Source organism: Drosophila obscura, unplaced genomic scaffold, assembly GCF_018151105.1.
Source record: "Drosophila obscura isolate BZ-5 IFL unplaced genomic scaffold, ASM1815110v1 contig_151, whole genome shotgun sequence".
Classification (NCBI taxonomy): domain Eukaryota; kingdom Metazoa; phylum Arthropoda; class Insecta; order Diptera; family Drosophilidae; genus Drosophila; species Drosophila obscura.
In genome coordinates this window covers 693,958-715,175 of record NW_024542737.1, presented here as the reverse complement: position 1 = coordinate 715,175, position 21,218 = coordinate 693,958, and the positions used below count along the sequence as shown (strand labels likewise).

Below are 21,218 nucleotides of genomic sequence, written 5' to 3'. Positions count from 1 at the left end.
AAAAGTAGATCGAAAAAAGAGAGCAACAAAATCCAAAGAGAAACAAGAAAAAACAGAAATTAAAAAAAGCAGCGACCTTCTGCTGATTTCTGTTCGCCTGGTATCTTAGATTTGAATTTAACCGTTTTCTGCCATTGGAGGGTGGAAAGTGGAGGCAGAAAATGGAAAAAGTAGATCGAAAGAAGAGAACGAAATACAAAGAGACAAGAAAAAAAGATTAAAAAAGCAGCGACCTTCTGCTGATTTCTGTTCGCCTGGTATCTCAATTTGAATTTAATTTTCTGCCTGGCCGGGGGGGGGATGGAGTGTGAAAGAGGCGAAATACAAAGAGAACAAGAAAAAAAGAAATTAAAAAAAGCAGCGACCTTCTGCTGATTTCTGTTCGCCTGGTATCTCAGATTTGAATTTAACCGTTTTCTGCCATTGGAGAGGTGGAAAGTGGAGGCAGAAAATGAGAAAACGTAGATCGAAAAGAGAGAGCAACGAAATACAAAGAGAAACAAGAAAAAAACAGAAATTAAAAAAAGCAGCGACCTTCTGCTGATTTCTGTTCGCCTGGTATCTCAGATTTGAATTTACCGTTTTCTGCCATTGGAGAGGTGGAAAGTGGAGGCAGAAAATGAGAAAAAGTAGATCGAAAAAAGAGAGCAACGAAATACAAAGAGAAACAAGAAAAAAAAAAATTAAAAAAGCAGCGACCTCTGCTGATTCTGTTCGCCTGGTATCTCAGATTTGAATTTAACCGTTTTCTGCCATTGGAGAGGTGGAAAGTGGAGGCAGAAATGAGAAATGAGAGGGAGATACAGAGACAAGAAAAAAAAGAAATTAAAAAAAGCAGCGACCTTCTGCTGATTTCTGTTTGCCTGGTATCTCAGATTTGAGTTTAACCGTTTTCTGCCATTGGAGGGTGGAAGTGGAGGCAGAAAATGAGAAAAGTAGATCGAAAAGAGAGCACGAATAGGCGTAAAAGGGGCGGGGGGGGGAAAGCGCGGGTTTCTGTCGCCTGGTTCTCAGATTTGATTTAACCGTTTCTGCCATTGGAGGGTGGAAAGTGGAGGCAGAAAATGAGAAAAGTAGATCGAAAAAGAGAGCAACGAAATACAAAGAGAAACAAGAAAAAAACAGAAATTAAAAAAAGCAGCGACCTTCTGCTGATTTCTGTTCGCCTGGTATCTCAGATTTGAATTTAACCGTTTTCTGCCATTGGAGAGGTGGAAAGTGGAGGCAGAAAATGAGAAAAGTAGATCGAAAAGAGAGAGCAACGAAATACAAAGAGAAACAAGAAAAAAACAGAAATTAAAAAAGAGCGACCTCTGCTGATTTCTGTTCGCCTGGTATTTTTGGAGAGGTGGAAAGTGGGGCAGAGGAGAGAGAGGACGAACAAAGAAAAAGCAGCGACGCGCGTCGCCGTGGGGGGGGGGGGGGGGGGGGGAAGAAGGAAAGAAAAGCGAGAGCGCCCGGTTGGGTTTGTGCGGGGGGGGGGGGGGGGGGGGGGGGTGGGGGGGGGGGGGGGGATTGAGCGACCTCTGCTTCGTTCGCCTGGTATCTCAGATTTGAATTTAACCGTTTTCTGCCATTGGAGAGGTGGAAATTGGAGGCAGAAAATGAGAAAACGTAGATCGAAAAGAAAGAGCAACGAAATACAAAGAGAAACAAGAAAAAAAGAGAAATTGAAAAAAGCAGCGACCTTCTGCTGATTTCTGTTCGCCTGGTATCTCAGATTTGAATTTAACCGTTTTCTGCCATTGGAGAGGTGGAAAGTGGAGGCAGAAAATGAGGAAAAGTAGATCGAAAAAAGAGAGCAACGAAATACAAAGAGAAACAAGAAAAAAAGAGAAATTAAAAAAAGCAGCGACCTTCTGCTGATTTCTGTTCGCCTGGTATCTCAGATTTGAATTTAACCGTTTTCTGCCATTGGAGAGGTGGAAAGTGGAGGCAGAAAATGAGAAAACGTAGATCGAAAAGAGAGAGCAACGAAATACAAAGAGAAACAAGAAAAAAAGAGAAATTAAAAAAAGCAGCGACCTTCTGCTGATTTCTGTTCGCCTGGTATCTCAGATTTGAATTTAACCGTTTTCTGCCATTGGAGAGGTGGAAAGTGGAGGCAGAAAATGAGAAAAAGTAGATCGAAAAAGAGAGCAACGAAATACAAAGAGAAACAAGAAAAAAAAGAAATTAAAAAAAGCAGCGACCTTCTGCTGATTTCTGTTCGCCTGGTATCTCAGATTTGAATTTAACCGTTTTCTGCCATTGGAGAGGTGGAAAGTGGAGGCAGAAAATGAGAAAAAGTAGATCGAAAAAAGAGCATCGAAATACAAAGAGAAACAAGAAAAAAACAGAAATTAAAAAAAGCAGCGACCTTCTGCTGATTTCTGTTCGCCTGGTATCTCAGATTTGAATTTAACCGTTTTCTGCCATTGGAGAGGTGGAAAGTGGAGGCAGAAAATGAGGAAAAGTAGATCGAAAAAAGAGAGCATCGAAATACAAAGAGAAACAAGAAAAAAAGAGAAATTAAAAAAAGCAGCGACCTTCTGCTGATTTCTGTTCGCCTGGTATCTCAGATTTGAATTTAGCCGTTTTCTGCCATTGGAGAGGTGGAAAGTGGAGGCAGAAAATGAGAAAACGTAGATCGAAAAGAGAGAGCATCGAAATACAAAGAGAAACAAGAAAAAAACAGAAATTAAGAAAAGCAGCGACCTTCTGCTGATTTCTGTTCGCCTGGTATCTCAGATTTGAATTTAACCGTTTTCTGCCATTGGAGAGGTGGAAAGTGGAGGCAGAAAATGAGGAAAAGTAGATCAAAAAAAGAAAGCAACAAAATTCAAGAGAAACAAGAAAAAACGAGAAATTAAAAAAAACCAGCGCCCTTCTGCGGATTTCTGTTGGCCTGATATCTCAGATTTGAATTTAACGATTTTCTCCATATTTATTTTTTTCTCATAAGCCAGACATTTATATACTGACTGAGTACGGGTATAACAGTAGAGTCGCGTCCCCAGAAGCGATTCACACGTTCCTTTTCGTTATATTACGAAACAATTGGTCATCCATCCGTGAGCGCTTGGACTGTGCATATTAATCTCAGTATTATATACGGACATGACAAATACGGAAATGGGAGAAATTGTGAAAAGCGAGCATTAAAGAATTACTGGAAAAGCTTGTGGCGGCCTCCTCTGATATGCATACTCGCATATAATGGTACTGCCAGTTGGAATGCGGGGGCCATACATCTATCTGCATTATTCGGTTGTTTTGGCATTTCAATGGGTTTTGCTTTGGCCATATCGTCGTTGTCAATGGGCTGTCTTTATACGTGCATGCGCTGCCGACTTTATAGCTATCAAAACGTGAGTCGTGTGCATATGAATAATAATATTCAAATGATGACTTTCCAAAGTCTTCCAGACACTGAATCACTCAGGAAGGAAAAGAGGTATGTGTGTACATTGGTATGATCTCAGTAAAGAAGAGACAACACCAGAGACATATCAGACTTAAAACAGTCCAGTGATTGGTATTGTCAGCGAGTAACATTCCCTGCTTTTTCTCTATACCTATATATATACGATTATTATATACGTCTGTAAGTATAAAGCAGCCGAAGCATATTGTACGAGTACATAAGTGTAAGTCCAGAAATGTATTTGTCAGTATATGTACATATATAGAAGACCGACACGTGACTGTTTTGTATAAACGGGCATAAATAAATATCTGTAATGTAAAGCCTATAGATGGCTCACAGAAAACTTGAGAGCCTGAACAGAACAGAACAAACGACTGTCGGCCAGTTCGGAGTAATCGTCGTCTGGAGATCTATTCCCGCAGGTGGCTGGCTGTCTCTCCTCCTGGCGAGCGGAAGTAGCAGCAATCGATGGTAACATCCAGCAGCGGCGCATGCGCGCACGGAACACGGCCAACGAGCAGCCATACCAAAATGCATTTTGGGCCTGTTTCGAGCCGCGATGGCGGCATCAAGCGACGAAATTCCAAAACGGCAGTGACTGGGGGTACTGGGGGACTCTATTCGATTCAATCCAAGTCGGACGTGGATGTGGACACGGCTTTTGTTGGCCACTAAATTTTATTTCATTTCATATTTTTCTCAAAAAGGGAGTTCATTAATATTCCGGGCAGGCGGCTGTGCGCTAAAAACGCTTAAGCGGCGTTGCAGAGGAGCGACGTCTCGGCTGCGGCAGCGGCTGCGGCTACCTGTCGTTGGCGCATGTACAGGTAAGATGTGCGTGTGCACCAACACAAGTGCCTGCACCCCCACTTTGCCGGAGTGTGCGCGCGCTGGCAACGGGTCTCGGTCCTCGTTTTAGACAGCATTTTGTTCGGTGGCGGCCAGTGTGTGCGTGTGTTGGTGTGTGTATTTTTGTGAGCGAGTGTCAAATGCCAACTAATTGAAACTTCTTCAATTGCGGGCGACTTTGGGGCTGCGCTGCCGTCCGGACCGAGGTGTGGTGCTGAGCCAGTCGCTAGGCTTCGAAATCAGTTGCCAATTAGTCTTCAGCGTCGACGGATTACAATTGTGGTTCGCCTTCGCCCTCGTCTTCGGGCCCACAGAGAGCACACACCGAAGACCTGCTGCTAAGTGATTTTCAAAATAACAAGCGTTTCATTGATAAAAGCTGTCTTGTAGCCGGGTGTCCGAGCCAAATCACATACACATATATTGTTGGCCGAGCCGAATCATTTGTGCCCTGTGGGAATGTTTCTGTGAATCGTCGCGCGTCTCGGATCGTATCGCATCTGTTGGTAAATTGGCAAGATGTCGGCATAGCTGAAGTTGAAAAGCGATCTTTGAGAGCGCTATGCTGCATCTAGTCAGTTATTCAATGGAACAGTCAACAGATCGAGATGGCGGAAAGCTTAAATCATTATTGGATAATTATATTTTTAAAGATATTGGCTTACATTGGATATTTTTTGTTTTTTTTGCAGACATTTTGAACACTTTAAGGTCTGAAGGAATACTGGGAAATATAACGGTAACTGACAGAATAGATCCCCGGAGAAAGGAGATAAGAATAGTTTATCCATCGAAATTTTCAGAAATTATACTCCTAGTCATTTCGATTTCTCTCAAATAAGAATAAATATCAATATACGGTTCTGTTGGATAGTAAAATTGCTGGAAATATGATACAACAAAATAAACATAATACTTCCTTTCTAATCTTTTTTTGTTAAAAAAAAATCGTTTCAAATCAAATTCTAGTCTGGCCGCCAAGTCGATTTCAAACCGATACCAAGGGCTGCAAAACGCGACTGCAAGATGCAGTCAATACTATCGCTATCTACCTAAACAGCTGTTCGCGTTTTATAACGTTTGCACCAGAAAATATACCCTTGCGAAAAATTATATTATGGAATTGATGAAAGATCTGTCATCTCAGGCTCCAATGAATGCAGAAACTAGTCAGTGTCTGAAATGCATGAAATAGGCCAATCTGTGAAAAGTTATTATTAATTTGGGTTCAAAGCACTTGAAAATATAATTTTAATATATATTTAATGATAGGGTATACAAATGACATACTACCCTACCGGTTGAGAAGCAACAAGTGTTTAAAACTCAGAACACACTATTGTTTTCTGCTCATTTTATTTTTTCGACATTTTGGATTTAAGCAAGTCAATAAAAAAGAGTCCATTAATCGGATAAAATTATATGTTATGTTATGTGCTGAGGGTCATAAAATATCGAGATATCTGATTTCCGGTCTTGGACAGAGAATGATTAACCCATTTTCGACCAAGGAGCATTTAAATATTTCCACGAAATTATGAAACTGGAAGAGTTAGGATAAAAGTCATATTTGTTTGTAATTAAAAAAGATGGATGGATCTGCAAGGAGAATTACAAAACAGTAAAGTCTTCCGCGGTTTAACTAAAGTAGGTCAAGCGTTTAAGTAGAGGGGGCTTAAGTGGGTTAAATTCGTTCATGACTTATGGTATATTGGTATATAATGGTATATTTTAGCAATTTGGTAGTATATTGCTACCAAATCAGTTCAAATCGAAATACCGAAAATACCGCGCGGATGTGTCACTGGCCGAGGAACCGCCCGCGGAACCTTGTGCCGCATATGCTCGGATACACGCTGGGCCGCAACGAATGGAGCGTCATCTTGTTATCGTCCTCGTCCAGGCCGTACTTGGAGAAGTGCTACGAAGCGCGTATCGTTTGCATAGCAGGCGCAACGCAGATGTCCCTCCCAATTCATTTCGATCAGACGCTGCGCATCCTTCACAACAGGCACAGGCTGGGTCTGGGTCTTGTCCACGGGCCATACCTGCTCGAGGGTGACTTGTGCCTCACGATTCAGGCCTTGGTTGATAGGCGGCCTCTTCTCATCGTCAGGATAAATGATGATCCCCTTGTTACGGAAGTAAACTGCAGAGAGAGAGCGAGAATAGTTCTTGGCGGATGATGCTTGTCTGGCCTGGCTCCTCCCTCACTTACCAATCTCATCCAGATTCAGTCCAGCCACGTCCATTTCCATGGCAAAGAACACAGTGCCATAGCCCTCGCGTCCAATGGTGAAATTGGGCACCACACAGGATCCATCCTCGGCCAGGTAGGACTTGGGATCATCCAGCGAGGGTATCGTGTAGTAGCCCACGCGTCGCATAGTCTGACGCCCCATAGCGCCTCGCTGCAGCCTCAATGGCCAGTCTGGAGCGATTCACTACAGTCTCCTGCGAGAGGGCCGCCTGCTGCTGCTGCTGCGATGCGAAGGTATCCCGCTTGGCAATGGCGCTGGTTTGCGACTTATCCGTATCCTGCCGATGTTGGTCTCTGCTGTCCCTGGAAGAGAAACCGCTGCTGCTGCTACTGCTCGCCGTCTCTGTGGGACTGTCGGACTTTTGGTGGTGACGTCCCAAAGCCGCTTGGAGCCTTTGGCGACCGTTGCTGTTCAAAATGGGATGCCGGCTGTTGCTACAGGTAAGGTATTTACTGGTACTATATCGTTACTAACTAAGTTAACGTTACGTAGTTACTGCACGGTGCCTAGTTAGTTTAGGCGTTTAAGCGAGTTTAAGTAAAAGAGTTTAAGCCGATTTTGCGGGCGTCCGCAGACGCACACACACACGTAACTATGCTCATATGTCGGGCTGTTGCTCCACTTAACTACAGGTTAGGTTACTACTGTTACTAGATAGTTACTAAGTTAACGTTACTTTACGTAGTTGCTGTTCGTAGTTAGTTTCAGCATTTAAGCTAGCTTAAGCGCTTTGGCGCGCCGCGTCCACACTCACACAAACACACATATCATAACGGATCTCTCACTAGGTATCGATATAAATTTATAAATTATATTTATATAAATTGTAATTGAGATGTATCTCATGAGATCTGAAAAACACGATGGCTATAACTATATAAGTCTTTCTATAACTATAGCTCCTGCTAAGGATTGGTAAGGACATAAACTGGACCTAGACGTACAACAATCGATAGTATTGTGTTCGTATCGATAGCATAGCTAGGGCTGCAAAAACTGCAAAACCGACGCTACCCGGCTACCGGCTACTAGGACTAGCCACTGACAGGACTTTCCAGGACTTCCAGGACTACGCACTACACTGCACAGGACAAGATGGATACGAGCAAGGCTGGAGCCAGTGCCACTGCTGCGACCAGCAATGCGTCCTCCCAGGACCAGCAACAAGCTGTGGGCCCTTTGCGACCGGCAAAGCCTGGCCGGATGAAGAAACCTGACCAGTACACAAACCGCCAGCCCGTTTGTCCCATGTTTTACCTCTTCAAATCATTTAGTCTAGTGGAATTTAACGCCAACGATCTGAAGAACGCGATCCAGTACCTTAAAAGCCCCAGTCACATAGCAGATGTGAAAATCGGCCAGGTCAATTTGGTATCGTGCCTCACATATTTTCGAAATGAAAAGTTTGTAATAATATTAGACGAGTATCATCTTTCCCATATGGTATGTACCCATATATCCCTCAGTTTGGCTGATTTTAATTAATATATGTATTGATATTTGCAGACTTTTTTACCCGTACCGAAATGGAAGGTACTTGTAATAGCTGCATTCAACTTGCAGGGCACTATGTTCCATTATTTATACATTCGTGCGGTAAGTTGCCTTGCCTCTGGTCTGCTCTTTTAATACATCAATAGTCATATATTTTTGGCCTTTTGACAGGTGCCAGTTACACAGGAGTCCCGCGTAGGTTCGAGGAAAATCAACTCGGCTCTACACCTTGTAGTAAAACAAGTAATCAAAAAGGGATATTCAAACAACCTCTTGGCAATAGTGTCTGACCACTGTCCTGCAAACTTGACTGGCATGCCCGAAGCCTCCGAAGCGTTCCCGATTCTATGGGACAAAGAGCATTTCAAGAAGGGACTCGCGAAACACAAGCTCACGGATGTTACGGACTATTTGTATGGAAAGTATACAGTAGACGACTGGAAGAGTAAGTTGGAAAATGCGCCAAAGTTGGACAACTCAGCGTCCGAGAAGCAACAAAAACTTTACGACAGTGAGCTTCGAAACATGAATTTGATTATGGAGCGCCATTTCGCCATTTCATCGGATCCCTTAAAACTCTATGCAGTGCACAGCAGGAGATTGGAGCACCTGGGCAGGGCCCTGATCCCAAAGGTGTACGAAATTATGATGTACGCGATAAACTTGCACCCACATGATGAGCTTCTGAAGGACCCAATTTATTATATAGCCCGTGTGGTTGGACTTATGCTTATACTAACCACCCCAAAAACATTTAGCAGTAACGCGTAACTCAACAAATTATGTTCAATTTTCGTTCGAATATTTTCCTCCGGTATATTTCCGGTATATTTGGGTAAAATAGTAAAAGATGAGCTTTATATTAATATTAAATATAATTTTAAAAAATCAAATTTTAAAAAAAGTGTTGATTGAAACGCATAAATGAGCACGCGCTTTGGACATGTCGTGACACGTTCGTCGGGATTTTGCCTTTTGGTCACACCGAACTTGCTCTTTTCTTTTATAAACAAAAAAAAAAACGTATTCAACTGAAATTTTGAGGGTGCCGGTTACTCCCAGGATATGAGTCACCTGCCAGTCAATCCTTTAAACAAATTGCGCAAACATGTCCGATTCTAAGAGCCCCAACTCCTGCGTGGAAACACCCACAGCACCTGAATGGCTGTCGAAGTTGGAAAACAGTCGGTCGGAAAATGTCCTGAAGCGATCAAAGCTGGGCCATGAGAGTGGGGCGGGAGCACCCTGCAGCGAGTGCAAGGACAAGTGCCCGGGACTGGATCTCCACTTCTGGCGCAAGGTCTGTCGCAACTGCAAGTGCCGAAAGAATCAACACATTTGCATGGATGATGACGCCACCGGCTGGGCACAATTCGAGATTCTCGGCCAGATAAGGGCCAAGCCAGCATGTAAGTTTTTCGTTGCAAACAAAGTGAATAATTCAGTACAAAAAATACTCCCATTTAGATATTAAAATCAAGGCCCTTGCCAGCCAGCCGGTTCAACTGGAATGGGTGCCACCGAATGCGGCTCCCGACGTGGTCACGGATTACATGGAGAAACTGGGTCCTGCCCAGATACCCGTGGCTGGTAGCGATGCGGCCCACAGGCGAAAGCAGCAATTGGAGTTCCAGGTACCTCCACACGACCTGGATGCAGCTCTGTGCGATGGTTTGTCCGAAACAGAAGCCCGACAGCTGCAGCAGTATGTGCAGAAGCTTCGCGAGCAGTGCGTGGGCCAGGGAATAGTTGTGCGCGTTGGCAACCGCTTGACACATGGCCATGTTGAGCATGTGGCACCCCCAATCCACTCGGAAGCGGCCAACAAGGCCTGGCAATATCTGGGCCTCTCGCCCGTGGCTGATGCCACACTCACAGAGCTGCTGTCCAATCCGAAGGTTAGCGATGCCCTGTCCAGCCAGGTGAATGCCCAGCCCAAGCTGCTAGTGGCCTTCTCGGAGCCCTTGACCGACTCGATAACACAGTTTGATGAAAACGGTGCCCTCCAGGCACAGACCAAGGAAAAGCTGCTGGGAATCAGCAAGACAGCGCTGCAAAGTCTCGTTACCCATGGCGTCATCTATGACAAAGTGCTGGGCATGCTTCAGGTAAGAATATACTTGAACCTATCTGCAAAAGAACTCATTCAAATGGAATTCCCCTTTAGGAGAAGAACCTGAACATTTCAAGGGATCCCCAGCTGGGGCCCATCGCCGAGTTCCGCAAGGAGTACGTGAATAATCCACAATTCAGGGCAGAGATCAACACCATCTGTCCGCAGCCCATGACGGCGGTAACGCCACTAAAATCCTCGCCAGCTACTCCCTTCAACTCTCCGCTGCCGCTCAAGAATCCGGTGCAGGCCAGGTTCGGGGCCCAAATGCGACAGGACACGCCCATGCGACGTGTCAAGTTCGGCGGAGTCTCCACCATTGTCTACGACTGCGGTCTGCCGGCCAACATTGACTATGAGCGCGATCCGGTCTTTGCCCAGATCATACAAGCGGAGCCGCTGAAACATGCACTGCTAGAGGTGCGTGCCGGACGCCCTCCTCCGCCCGTAATCATTGCCAGCTCGCCAGCTGCCGTGGAGAGCCTCAGCCAGCTGAACGGGCTGTCGCCCACAACCAAGGGGCAGCTGCAGGAAGTCGGAGTGGACAGGCATATGCTCCAATCGGCTGTGGCCAATGCTCCGTACTACGATCGTCTCTTCCGCACCCTCCAGGACAAAGGAATCGAACACGACAAGTGCCAGCTACTGCAGCCCATCAAGCAGGTGCACGACTGGCTGCTGAACGACGAGCAGCTCCTCGAGGATATTGACAAGGTGTTCGCTGACATGGCCAATGCCAGTCGAGACATTGCCTATGCAAAGCCGTACGGAGATTTGCCCACTTCCCAGAGCAACGATTCCGGCTTCCATTCGAAGCCGTCGACCCCAGGCTATGGCAGCGAAGACCTTACCCCCGGCCTGGGCAAATTCACCACCATTCCAGGCATCGAGGACATGAACATGTATCCCAATTGTGCGGGCATGCCGGAGCAGTTCCAGCAGTTGCGCCTGCAGGGCAACGAGCCATCAGCCAGAGGTGAGATTATGCAGAGGAAATTCAAATCTAAGCTTACAGCTCATCCTTTTTTAGAGCCCGTGCCCAGCATAAACTGCGGCGATTGCAATCAGCCCATTGGCTGCGGCGAGGTGGCCGTCAAGGCGGAGCGCGCTGGCAAGGAGATTGCCTGGCATCCCGGCTGCTTTAAGTGCCACACTTGTCGCGAGCTTCTGGCCGACTTGGTGTACTTCTTCCACCAGGGACAGGTGTATTGTGGCCGCGACCTGGCCATCAAACTGAAGATACCACGCTGCAAGGCCTGCGACGAGCTGATCTTCACCAAGGAGTACACTGCTGCCGAGGGCGCCACGTACCACATAAAGCACTTTTGCTGCTATCAGTGCGATGAGCCGCTAGCCGGTCAGCAGTACATTCCGGACGAGAAGTCCAACATGCCGCTCTGCCTGCAGTGCTACGACAAGTTCTTCGCCGTCAATTGTAGACAATGCCAGCAGCCCATCGGTCCGGCGGACCAAGGTGTGGCGTGGGGCGACATCCACTGGCACGGCCAGTGCTTTGTCTGCGCTGGTGTCCAGTGCTCAAAGTCGCTGATCGGCGGCCGCTTCTGTGTCAAGCAGGACTTGCCCTTTTGCAGTCCGACCTGTGTACGCAGCCGCATTCCATGAACCCCGAACGAAACCACTTAACAGTATTTAAATGTGAAAGCACAAAGTATAATGTAACCCCAAAATGAATATCTAACTGATTGCAACAGACTCAAAGTGCCTAGAATAGATTTCAATGCAACGATATTTACAACTCCAAACACTTTTGCCGTGCCAATAGATATGTATGTATGTACAAGAGGATATTTACACATTGGAAAGTTTCATATATACAGGAAGCCAATTTTTATAACGCACACGAATTTTGAATAAAGCCTTTTAAAAATTAGAAACTGCCTATCTGTATTCAAATCCGATCCCATGATCGATCGCAAGGAATAAAAGCTCATTTGGATTTGTTGATTTTGTTACGTATTTTGCTGGTAGTTTTTATTGGTAATTGCATTTCTCGTGTTTTTATTATTTAATCGTAATAATTCCACTTTTGTTGATCTTTCTGCTTGCTTGCTTATGATGCTCGTATGTAGGTGTATCTGTATTTGTGTCTATGCATGTATAAAGTTCTTTTGGATTTCTCCTTTCCAGAGTAGTTCATTGCACAAAGCGAAACAAGAGCGGAATCACATTCACATATCGTATCTGCCAAATTACAATCGAGAGATAACTGTTTCATATGGTACATATACATACATATATTTACATTATATATGTATGTGTGTATTTATTTCAAGGATAATTTCATAGATTAGTTGCTTTCATTTTGTTCAGTTCATTCAATGTATTGCTAAGTATGGGTACTTATGGGTGTGCACTATCCATTTCTTCCATCTCGCACAGAAACACCCAGAATGGAGCTACTCGCCAGTAGCGCTGCCCTTTAGCGGTGGCAAATAAAGTGCTTTTCCCACCCCCATCACTAGGAAATTTGTTGGAATTCTATGGGTTCTGTTGGGTCTATTGAGTGGGGCGGGCAGGATTTGGAGTGGAGTGGGCTGGGTTCGGGCTTGGTTGTATTTGGGGTTGAATTCAGCATGATTTTTATCGATTTCTAGTTGTCTATACTCTTCAGTTAGTTATTTTGATCTTAAATTAACACTAAGTTGCTTTTGCTTTGATTCGTTTTGTTATTCTTTCGTTTAATATGTATTAATTACATTGATAATTAGTTTATTTATAAGTTCTGTTCGTAAACATTTTACATGATAGGATTCTTGCGTGTGTTTATTTATGTGTGTGTGTGTGTGTTTGTCTGTCTGTATAGATTTACGTGAGTTCTTTTCCGTATTTTGCTACAACAAAAACTATGCCTTACAATAATACTTTAGTTACAATTTTATTTTATTCATTTTCATCTTGCTTGCTTTTCTCGCTTTGCATAAATTTCCTCTGCGCTCTTCATGCGTCTTTTTCTTCTCTACCACAATATTATCTCTCTCGCTTGCATAACTAAAAACAATCAACAAAAGGAGTTAAGTTCAAATAAATTTGTTTTGCAACTAATAATTATGTATATGTATAATCTAAATACGTATATTTAATAGGGGTTCTGTGGGGAGGGGATATGGGGGCTAGGCTGGTGTGGATAGGGAGGCAAACGACAACTAAAATTAAGCCTTACACATTACGGGGGTGGTGGTTGTGTGTGTGTTTATGTGGTGGGTACCGGGGGAAGGGAGGAATAAAAACACTAATTACAAAGCGATATGGCAACACTTTTCGTGTGTCTGCCAGTGTCACCACACACACATGGCGTGCCCAATCCTCGCGCGCGATTGTTTTTCTTTCACTTTTTTTGTTTGTTTTGTGTTTCTTTTAAATAACTAAAAAACTGTATAACCTTAAACCAGGCGTCTCTCTGTCCCGCTCCCGTAGGTCCGTCCGTCGGTCGGTCCGTCCGGTACGGTCTGGGTCTGGTCTGCTCCGTTGCACACATCTTAAAGCTATACACAAAAAGTTAAGTTGAATTTTATAAAGATTTCCTTCTTCTGTATTGATTTTTGTATCCAGCAGAGGAACGCCGCTCCCCCCTAGTTGACCAAGCGGGATGGCGTGCTGGCATCGGCAGCAGGATCAGGTCTTGAAAGTTCGCCTTAGACGGACGTAGTCCTAGAATCGAATCCGTCTGCACTCCCACTCCCAGGCAAAGTTGTGCCGAAGGGAGTGCCCTGAGCTGGGAGCCAACAGACCACCACATCCACATCCACGTCCACGTCCACGTCCACGTTGCTCTGTCGGTTGTCAACAATTCGTGTAGACGCCTTGTGTGTAGTACAACTCCGTGATGCGCTCCGGCAGGGTGCTGTACAGGTTGGTGATCAGATCGAGGGGCAGGCGGGACCACGCCTCCTTGATGCGGAAAATCAAGTCGTCCTTGCGCGAGAACTTTCGCCCGCCGTCGAACACCTCCCGGATGAGCCAGCCCCAGATGTTCTCCATAATGTTGAGGTCGTGCGCAATGGTTGGCCACTTCTGGGTCTTGAGACCCTCGGCATTGAGCAGGTCCTGGGCAGTGGGCAGTGCATGCGACATCCAGTTGTGATCCTGCAGGACAAACTCCGTACTGCCACCCAGTTTGCTAATGATATTGGGTCGCTCACGCATAACGGCCTCGATGCAGGACTCGGGACGCAGTTTGGCCGACGACACCTCCAGATGGAGGGCCCCACCCACACAGATCATCAGGTAGATGTAGACAGAATTGCCTCGCGGCCGCTGCGACAGAGTGCGCTCGTAGTTCCTCAAGTCGTGAAAGTAGTAGGAGAAGCCGTCGGGTCCGTCCAGGTTAAAGCGTCGCTCGTCGTGAAAGACCACCCGCCGCCAGTGCTCCTCGCTCCACACGATGTACGTGTTGGCGAAGTTGAGGCGCTCCGTCTGATTGTACTGCGAGAGTGAGGGCTCTGTTTTCAGCTTCTTGGCGCAGTTCGTTGAGCTGGAGGAAGAGGCTGACGAGGAGCTTGACGACGCCGACGAGGAAGAGGAGGAGGAGCTCGATGACGAGGACGACGTGTTGGCATTGCCGGCGGCCGTGGCTCGCAGTAGAGCGTTGGCAGCGGCTGCAATGTTACTGCTGTTTGGTCCGCCCACAGCCGTGACCCTTTGGATGATGGTGGGTGATACACTGGAGCCATTCGACTGCTGTGTGGGCGCATGACTGGAGGCTGTTCCGCCCGTACTCGAGCTGGCCGCAGAGAAGTTGGAGTTCTGGTTCAGTGCGTGCACGGGCAGATGTGTCTGTGGCGTTTGCTGGCTTTTCAGCGGTGCGTGCGGATTGCTGTGGCTCATCTGTGGCTGCGGCTGCAGCTGGAGCTGCTGCTGGGGCTGCGTCTGCTGGTAGTACGGATGATGATAGCTTATGTGCTGCTGGTGCTGGTGGATTGTGGGCTGCTTCAACTGCAGCTGTTTTAGTTGCGTCTGCGACTGAGCCAACAGTTGCTGCTGGTGCTGATGCTGGTGCTGAATTTGATGCTGGACCGTGGTGGCGTTGGGCATCTGCTGTATTCCCGGATGCTTCAGATAGTAGTGCAGGGCCATCAGGTTATTGGCACTGGTCTGCGCTGTGCTGGTGGGGACTGGAACGACTGTGGGATTGCCAAGGCCGCCACCGCCGGCTACTAGCTGCACTGTGGTGGTGTTCGCTCCTCCTGGCTGCTGGCCGTGCACGGCTGCTGCCGCTGCCGCCGCTGCTCCAATCGCCCCCGCACTGGCGGCCAGCTGGGCGGCTGACTTCGGGTCATAGATGAACTTGTTGAAGTTCTGCAGATCGTCCGGACTGAGCACGATCGTTTTCATTTGGAGTCTGTTATATGATAAGGATAACTATTCAATTAGCTGGATTTTCAGTTGAATTTACGTTTAGTTGCTCATGGATTGGTTCCGTTCCTAGTGTCTTTCTTAGTGCTATCCAGCACTGGTTTTACGCCCCCACGCGTACTGGCTATGTGGCAACGCTGGGCAAATGCAGTTTAGCGGGGACCGAAGGGGGCCTTCTCACAGTTTTTGGAGCTTTGATTACGCACGCATAAACGCTCACGCACTCTCCGCTGGGCCTGGCTTGGTTTCCAAATGCGTTGTGCGTGTTCGAGTTTTTGGTTTTGGACAGCAACCTGTCCCGTCTCAGATCTCACTGTTAGCCGTTCGGTTTCTCTCTCTCTCTATCCTTCTCTTTCTTTGCCTCTGTGCGTTATCAAAGGGCTGGCCCGATCAACTGTGAACGAACACTCTCTGAGGCTTGCTTGCCGTCTTCTTCTGATTGCAAAACTCTCTGCTCGTAAAAAGATGTCGGTTTACTTTCCCACCGTCAATCGGGCACGTACAATGCTTCGTCTCTCTTTCCACTGTGTGTGTGTATGGGTTAGCTGTATGGGTGTCTGTGTGAGCACTTCCAATATGTTATCCTCTTTTGTTGAAGTGGTTTTTCTTGTCGTTGCCTGCCTGCCTGGCCTGGCTGCTGCTGCTGCAGTTGCTCGGCTTGCTGTGCAAATGTTTCCTTGTTTCTTTATTCTGCGTGCTCGCTTCGTGCTGCCGCTGCTGGATCTGGCTGCTGCTCTTAGTTATTCCGTTGTCGTCGACGTTACCTGGAATAAAGTAAAGCAGGTATGTGAAAAAGAGTCTTGTTTCACACTTTGCATTGTGTGTGCTTTTATATGCAGTATACATACTGTGTATGTGTGCATGTGTACTTGCACATTCACACAGATGCAGCCGAAAACATGTATTCAATAATTTTTTTGGCTGGTGAAATCAACAAACCAAAAATTTTCTGAACAGATGTTCCAAATGCTCAGATTTCAGGTCTCGTCCCTCGAATCCCTAGCAGAAAGTAAATAAAAAAGGTCGCCCTGTGGCTTATCCGCCCGTCTGTCTGTCTGCTGCCCGTCCTTTTCTCGCCGCCTGTCTGTCGGTGGCTACCTTTTGTGTATATTCTCTTTCAAAACGAAATGAGAGCACACACACACATTTACTCGCAAGTGCAGTTTTTGGTTGCAATTTTAGTATTTTAAACATTTTATGCAGTTGCAATTTTTGCAACTCCGTTCCGACCGCCTATACTGTCTTCTTCGCTTCTCTGTTTACCTTTTGTTTTTTTTTTTTTTCATTCTTCTTTTCGTTTTTGTTGTGTCTGCTCCTTGTCAGTGTGCTGTGGTCCCATTTCTTGCGAAAATCGAAACAAGTGGTTGGAGGGTCAAAAGTACAGCACAAGAGAGAGCGTACACACACACACAGAGAGAGAGAGAGAATGCAAGAGAGCAGGTGATGCAGTGCTGCACTGAAATTACTGTAATCCTACAGTCCCGACTCCAAAAATGTATATTCCTGGGATTTATTTTCGATTGGAAAGCCAATAATAAGTTTTTCTATTATTTTCATTTTTTTTTATTCAGAGGGCGCCGCGATAACGTTGCGGTCCCATCCCCGGATTATTTAGTACGTGTGTGTATGTATTTGCCTTTATCATCTGACTCGAAAAATGCGACGACGGCTATGAATGACTATGGGGCGATGACGACAACGTTTCGTTGGCCACGCGCACGCACATGCTCCACCTAGTAATCCCGGCAAAGGGCGGGGCGGCGGCACCTATATAACTAATCGCCTAATCGCATAATAAATTTCATTTCAATAAAATAGTTTTCCCAGTTACAAGCTGGTTTTCCTCGTCCACTCTCTCTCTATCTCTCTCGCTTTCCTCCCCCTCTCGCTCTTTCTATTTTCATCTGGGAAATTGTGAATTTAATACGCATGTTTCCTGCCAGAGCAGTCCTACTGCGATTTCTCAGTTATAATAAAATTAAAACTAAAGTCTGCTCTCGACGGGGATGAAATTCCAGTTTTTCGATTAAAGCAAGGGAAGAAAGCAGGCTCTGCCGCCTCGGCGGCTGCCGCAGGGCATTGTATCCGTTTCACTTCATCTACGTCGTGTATATGTGTGCCGCCTCTGTGTGTTTGGGGTTGCTGTGCGGATGTCAACTGAAGGACTCAGACTACTGCAAAGTCGGTCGTTTCGGGTCGCCGTTGCTTGATCGAAGGGACTGCAGCTGTGGCATCGCAAGTAGGTGCAGCTGGGGCCAAAGTCTCACCGGTTTCAGCGGGTCGAAAGTTCAATGTGGGAAGACCTGCTATGAGTCTAGCAGTCGACAGGCTGGACAATGTTAGAGATATTTTGCCAAATGTGCCCGCAAACATAGCCAACGTTCATGTAGTGTGTAGTCGTGCTTTGTGCTCAGCTTTTCATGAAAATGATTTTGCAAAATGACTCAAAATTATTCCCCTAATCAGTTTACTGTAATTGCCGAGATGAAGGAATTTAGAATACACGTTTCAAGCAAAAGCTGCCCTTGGGAGTTCGAGTCACATTGAAAAGCAGTTCATTGGCTTCTATCAGTTGGTTCCACCCAAGCGGCAGTCCCTTATCGATGAATATGTCAATTAGTTGCTTGAGAAATGGTCCATAGAGATTTTCACTTATCGTTTGAGCTGTAAACGACTTTGATCCACAGTTATTGCTGTAGCTTTCTACAACGGATAAACAGATGGCCCACAATCGATACCATTCTTCTCTCATTTTCCATGTCGATTAAATTCCACCGCCAGTGCATTCTTCTGCGCAATTATAAGAAGTTGTAGATATGTACGGAGCACTGATTGATTATTTAGCGAGTGTACACACACACACACACCGCGTGATAAGATACCGCAGAAGGCAGCAACGCAAGCTCAAATAGCACGAGAACCTTTGTTTTGTGTGAACTTTGGCCTTGCGTTCGTAAATGAACGCCAAAAACTGGTTGTACTTGGGTGAAACTACATATTCCGCTGCCGTCGTTGTCGCTGATGCTGGCATCAAGCAATTTGTAGGAGAGCAGAGCCCTTGGAATCGCTGTAGGCATACAAGTTTTGGTTTGAAAATGTGTATATACCCTTACAAAGGGTAGTACAATTTCAACCAGTCGATTGTAATGCTCTGATGCGAGGCATTTATGACACTAAAAGTTTCTATATTTTTAGTTTCTTCTGCTGGTAGTACCTAAGGTACAGTATAGGCACATTATACTGCTGTTTATTGTTGTATATTGTTTTATCTATGGATAGTCGAAAAAAGCGAAGACAATGCGACAATCTAATCAATTGGCAAAGTATGTCCTTGATAAGTTTCTTAATTAAGTTTGACATCTGTAAAACAATGACTAATCAATTTTTAAGCAATTGACTCATGTTCGAGGAACTGTTTCAGAGTTATTTGCTGTGACGTTAGCACATTTTCATTCAAACGTGATTCACATTCGGTATTTAAGCGAGGTTTACGAGGAATATCCGGTACCATATGGATTCACATTTTTTTGTTTATAGGTAACGCTTTCACTGGTTTTCATTTGCACAGGTATCCTTTTGAGCACATTTTATTTGGCAGCACTATTTTCACGAACCGCACTGTATGTATGTATTATGTATTGGTGTTGCTGGGCAAGCCCTATGACCAAATGGAAGTATTTCGTGGAATATATTTTACGGACTACGCTTTGCGGGTGGGGATCGAATACGGTTGTCGCTGCACTCTCTGCAGTCCCCACATGCCCTATGCCCATACCCTCACCCGTTTCCATGGCTATACCCTTTCACGTTGTCGCGTCTCGCGTTGCACTCGCCAGTTTCCCGTTACGTTGCATTCAAGGAGCCAGCCAGCAGCTCTCACACGCAGAGAGAGCGAGAGAGAAAGAGATGCATATGGGATATGGATGGAATGGAGAGATGCAGACATGCATGAACATGTGTAAATATCCAAAAATATAAAACGAACCCAACGACCGAACGAAACGCTCGACGTAATAAAATCCCTTGCTCTCTGCGGACAACGACGCTGGCTGCTCAGCCGCTGCGCAGCCACATGCTTTTTTATATTTATAAATTGAGCCAGCCCTTATGTGTTCGCTCTGCTCGCTCACGGCTATTTACAACAACAGCAACAACACAACCAGTCGAACCAAACATATACATACATACAATATTGTCTCTATGTCCGAACATGCGTGCGTGTGTTTGTGCGCGTCGTGTTTTTGTGATGCCATCGCGATATTGAAAGTACATGTGTACATACACACACATACATATATATATATTTATACGTTCATGTGTAAGCACGTATGTATGTACTTTTATATATCAACGTACGTTGAACGAGAATCGAATCGCGTTGAAAACTGCTTGTGTTTGCGAACAACGGGACGATCTGATACGAAGTGCTTCTTTTTTCAGTTAATTCTTTATATGTACATATGTATATATGCGAACATGTACATTTATATGCATCATTTTCGCTTTTTTTTCACGGAACAAATATGGCTGCACAATAAAAAGCGTTGCTTACGCTGCTTTCCTCACACTTTTCCACTGTTTAATACATTTTTATTTTCAATTCTTTGGCGTTTTTTTTACAATAATGATTGCTGACTGGCTGATTGGATATCGTTTATTCCGTTTACGTTGCGTTTGTTGGTTTGCTTTTGGGTTTGAGTGCGTGATTACGCCATTTTCTTTACTGCTGCTCCCTCAGCACGCCCATTTCACATTTACCTTTTCGCTCGAGGCGTGGTTTTTTTTTTGTTGATTTGCACACGCGTACACTGGCTGTAACGTGTAATATTTGAATTTTCCAATCAATATACTGACTTATTATCCACTAGTTTAATGAAAAAATCATTTTCATTTAAATGCAAATTAGAGGTGTCAAACCAAAGAGGACACTAACGATAGTATCGATATTTTGCTGCTAGCCTCTACTATCGCTGGTTTTGAGACTATCATGATAGTATCGAGCTACAGTCGTTGCGCTTTTGATATGTTTGGATTGGCTGCTATAAAATACGAAGACACATTTGTAAACAAATCGACAGGTGGCACCTAATTTTTACAATGGACAAGTTCCTCAAAGGTTTCAATGGTTTTTGAATAATTATTTGAGCCCGATACTATTACGATAGTATCGATTGTTTTTTCCAAGACATTCAACGTTGATATTCCTCGATTTTGATATTCCGTTTAATATTACTAGCTAGTTGGGCCTCTCAGCCCTAAACAAATAATTTTATCCGATAGATACGTTAATTTTCTACAAGATTGGCTAGTTTTCAGAAGTCCTTTTTATTGCATTGATTACAAAAAAAGGTGCAAGCAAAAACGGCCAAAGCATAAAACGTAAATGTTGACTAATAGCCTGTTTACACTATGGGTGAGTTATTGAGCTATTGCGTTTAGGGAAAAAATCAGTTTTTTTTACATATGTTTAGCATAGGATCCTAGTGGTGGCAAAAAATGTAGCTGTGGTTACATTTCAGTTGAGTTTGTTCGATTCTACGATTATTTTAACCCTGTTCGCCTATTGTGTGAACTATCACCACTAGAAACAACAACAACAAAAACATGGAAAAATAAGGGAAAATATAAATTTACATATGTTATTTAAAAAAAATACTTTTAGCCAATTTTATCGTTAGAAGCGAGATTTTTGTGGACCTTTATGTATGTACATGAATGA

The 21,218-nt window shown here is 45.0% G+C and overlaps 3 protein-coding genes across 4 annotated transcripts; 1 reads left to right on the top strand and 2 right to left on the bottom strand.

Moving 5' to 3' along the window:
• Positions 1-6,144: 6,144 nt before the first annotated feature.
• On the bottom strand, positions 6,145-6,898 carry LOC111080693 (nuclear pore complex protein Nup98-Nup96-like). The gene is made up of 2 exons (XM_022376458.2): positions 6,477-6,898; positions 6,145-6,407 (listed from the first exon to the last, which is right to left on the bottom strand). The coding sequence occupies exons 1-2, from the start codon at positions 6,658-6,660 to the stop codon at positions 6,145-6,147; spliced, it is 447 nt and encodes a 148-aa protein (XP_022232150.2). The 5' UTR covers positions 6,661-6,898.
• Positions 6,899-8,990: 2,092 nt separating this feature from the next.
• Positions 8,991-11,908, top strand: LOC111080698. Its single transcript, XM_022376475.2, has 4 exons — positions 8,991-9,422; positions 9,481-10,121; positions 10,181-11,102; positions 11,157-11,908. The coding sequence occupies exons 1-4, from the start codon at positions 9,122-9,124 to the stop codon at positions 11,747-11,749; spliced, it is 2,457 nt and encodes an 818-aa protein (XP_022232167.2). The 5' UTR covers positions 8,991-9,121; the 3' UTR covers positions 11,750-11,908.
• A 176-nt stretch (positions 11,909-12,084) lies between these two features.
• LOC111080697 lies at positions 12,085-20,427 on the bottom strand. Of its 2 annotated transcripts, none has more exons than XM_022376473.2 (2): positions 20,052-20,427; positions 12,085-16,263 (listed from the first exon to the last, which is right to left on the bottom strand). In XM_022376473.2, exon 2 carries the CDS (start codon positions 15,476-15,478, stop codon positions 13,928-13,930), a length of 1,551 nt encoding a protein of 516 aa, XP_022232165.1. In that variant the 5' UTR covers positions 15,479-16,263; positions 20,052-20,427; the 3' UTR covers positions 12,085-13,927. The 2 variants fall into 2 exon arrangements, with proteins under 2 accessions (XP_022232165.1, XP_022232164.1); XM_022376472.2 differs by having other exon boundaries at positions 20,258-20,427.
• Between the last annotated feature and the right edge of the window lie 791 nt (positions 20,428-21,218).

What these genes read in the sequence shown, in the direction of transcription:
- LOC111080698 (XM_022376475.2), top strand. Translation starts at nt 9,122, where the DNA reads ATGTCCGATTCTAAGAGCCCCAACTCCTGCGTGGAAACACCCACAGCA. An exon ending in GATAAGGGCCAAGCCAGCAT is followed by an intron (nt 9,423 to 9,480) that starts GTAAGTTTTTCG and finishes ACTCCCATTTAG; the next exon opens with ATATTAAAATCAAGGCCCTT. An exon ending in CAACGAGCCATCAGCCAGAG is followed by an intron (nt 11,103 to 11,156) that starts GTGAGATTATGC and finishes ATCCTTTTTTAG; the next exon opens with AGCCCGTGCCCAGCATAAAC.
- LOC111080697 (XM_022376473.2), bottom strand. Translation starts at nt 15,478, where the DNA reads ATGAAAACGATCGTGCTCAGTCCGGACGATCTGCAGAACTTCAACAAG.
- LOC111080693 (XM_022376458.2), bottom strand. Translation starts at nt 6,660, where the DNA reads ATGGGGCGTCAGACTATGCGACGCGTGGGCTACTACACGATACCCTCG. An exon ending in ACTGAATCTGGATGAGATTG is followed by an intron (nt 6,408 to 6,476) that starts GTAAGTGAGGGA and finishes CTCTCTCTGCAG; the next exon opens with TTTACTTCCGTAACAAGGGG.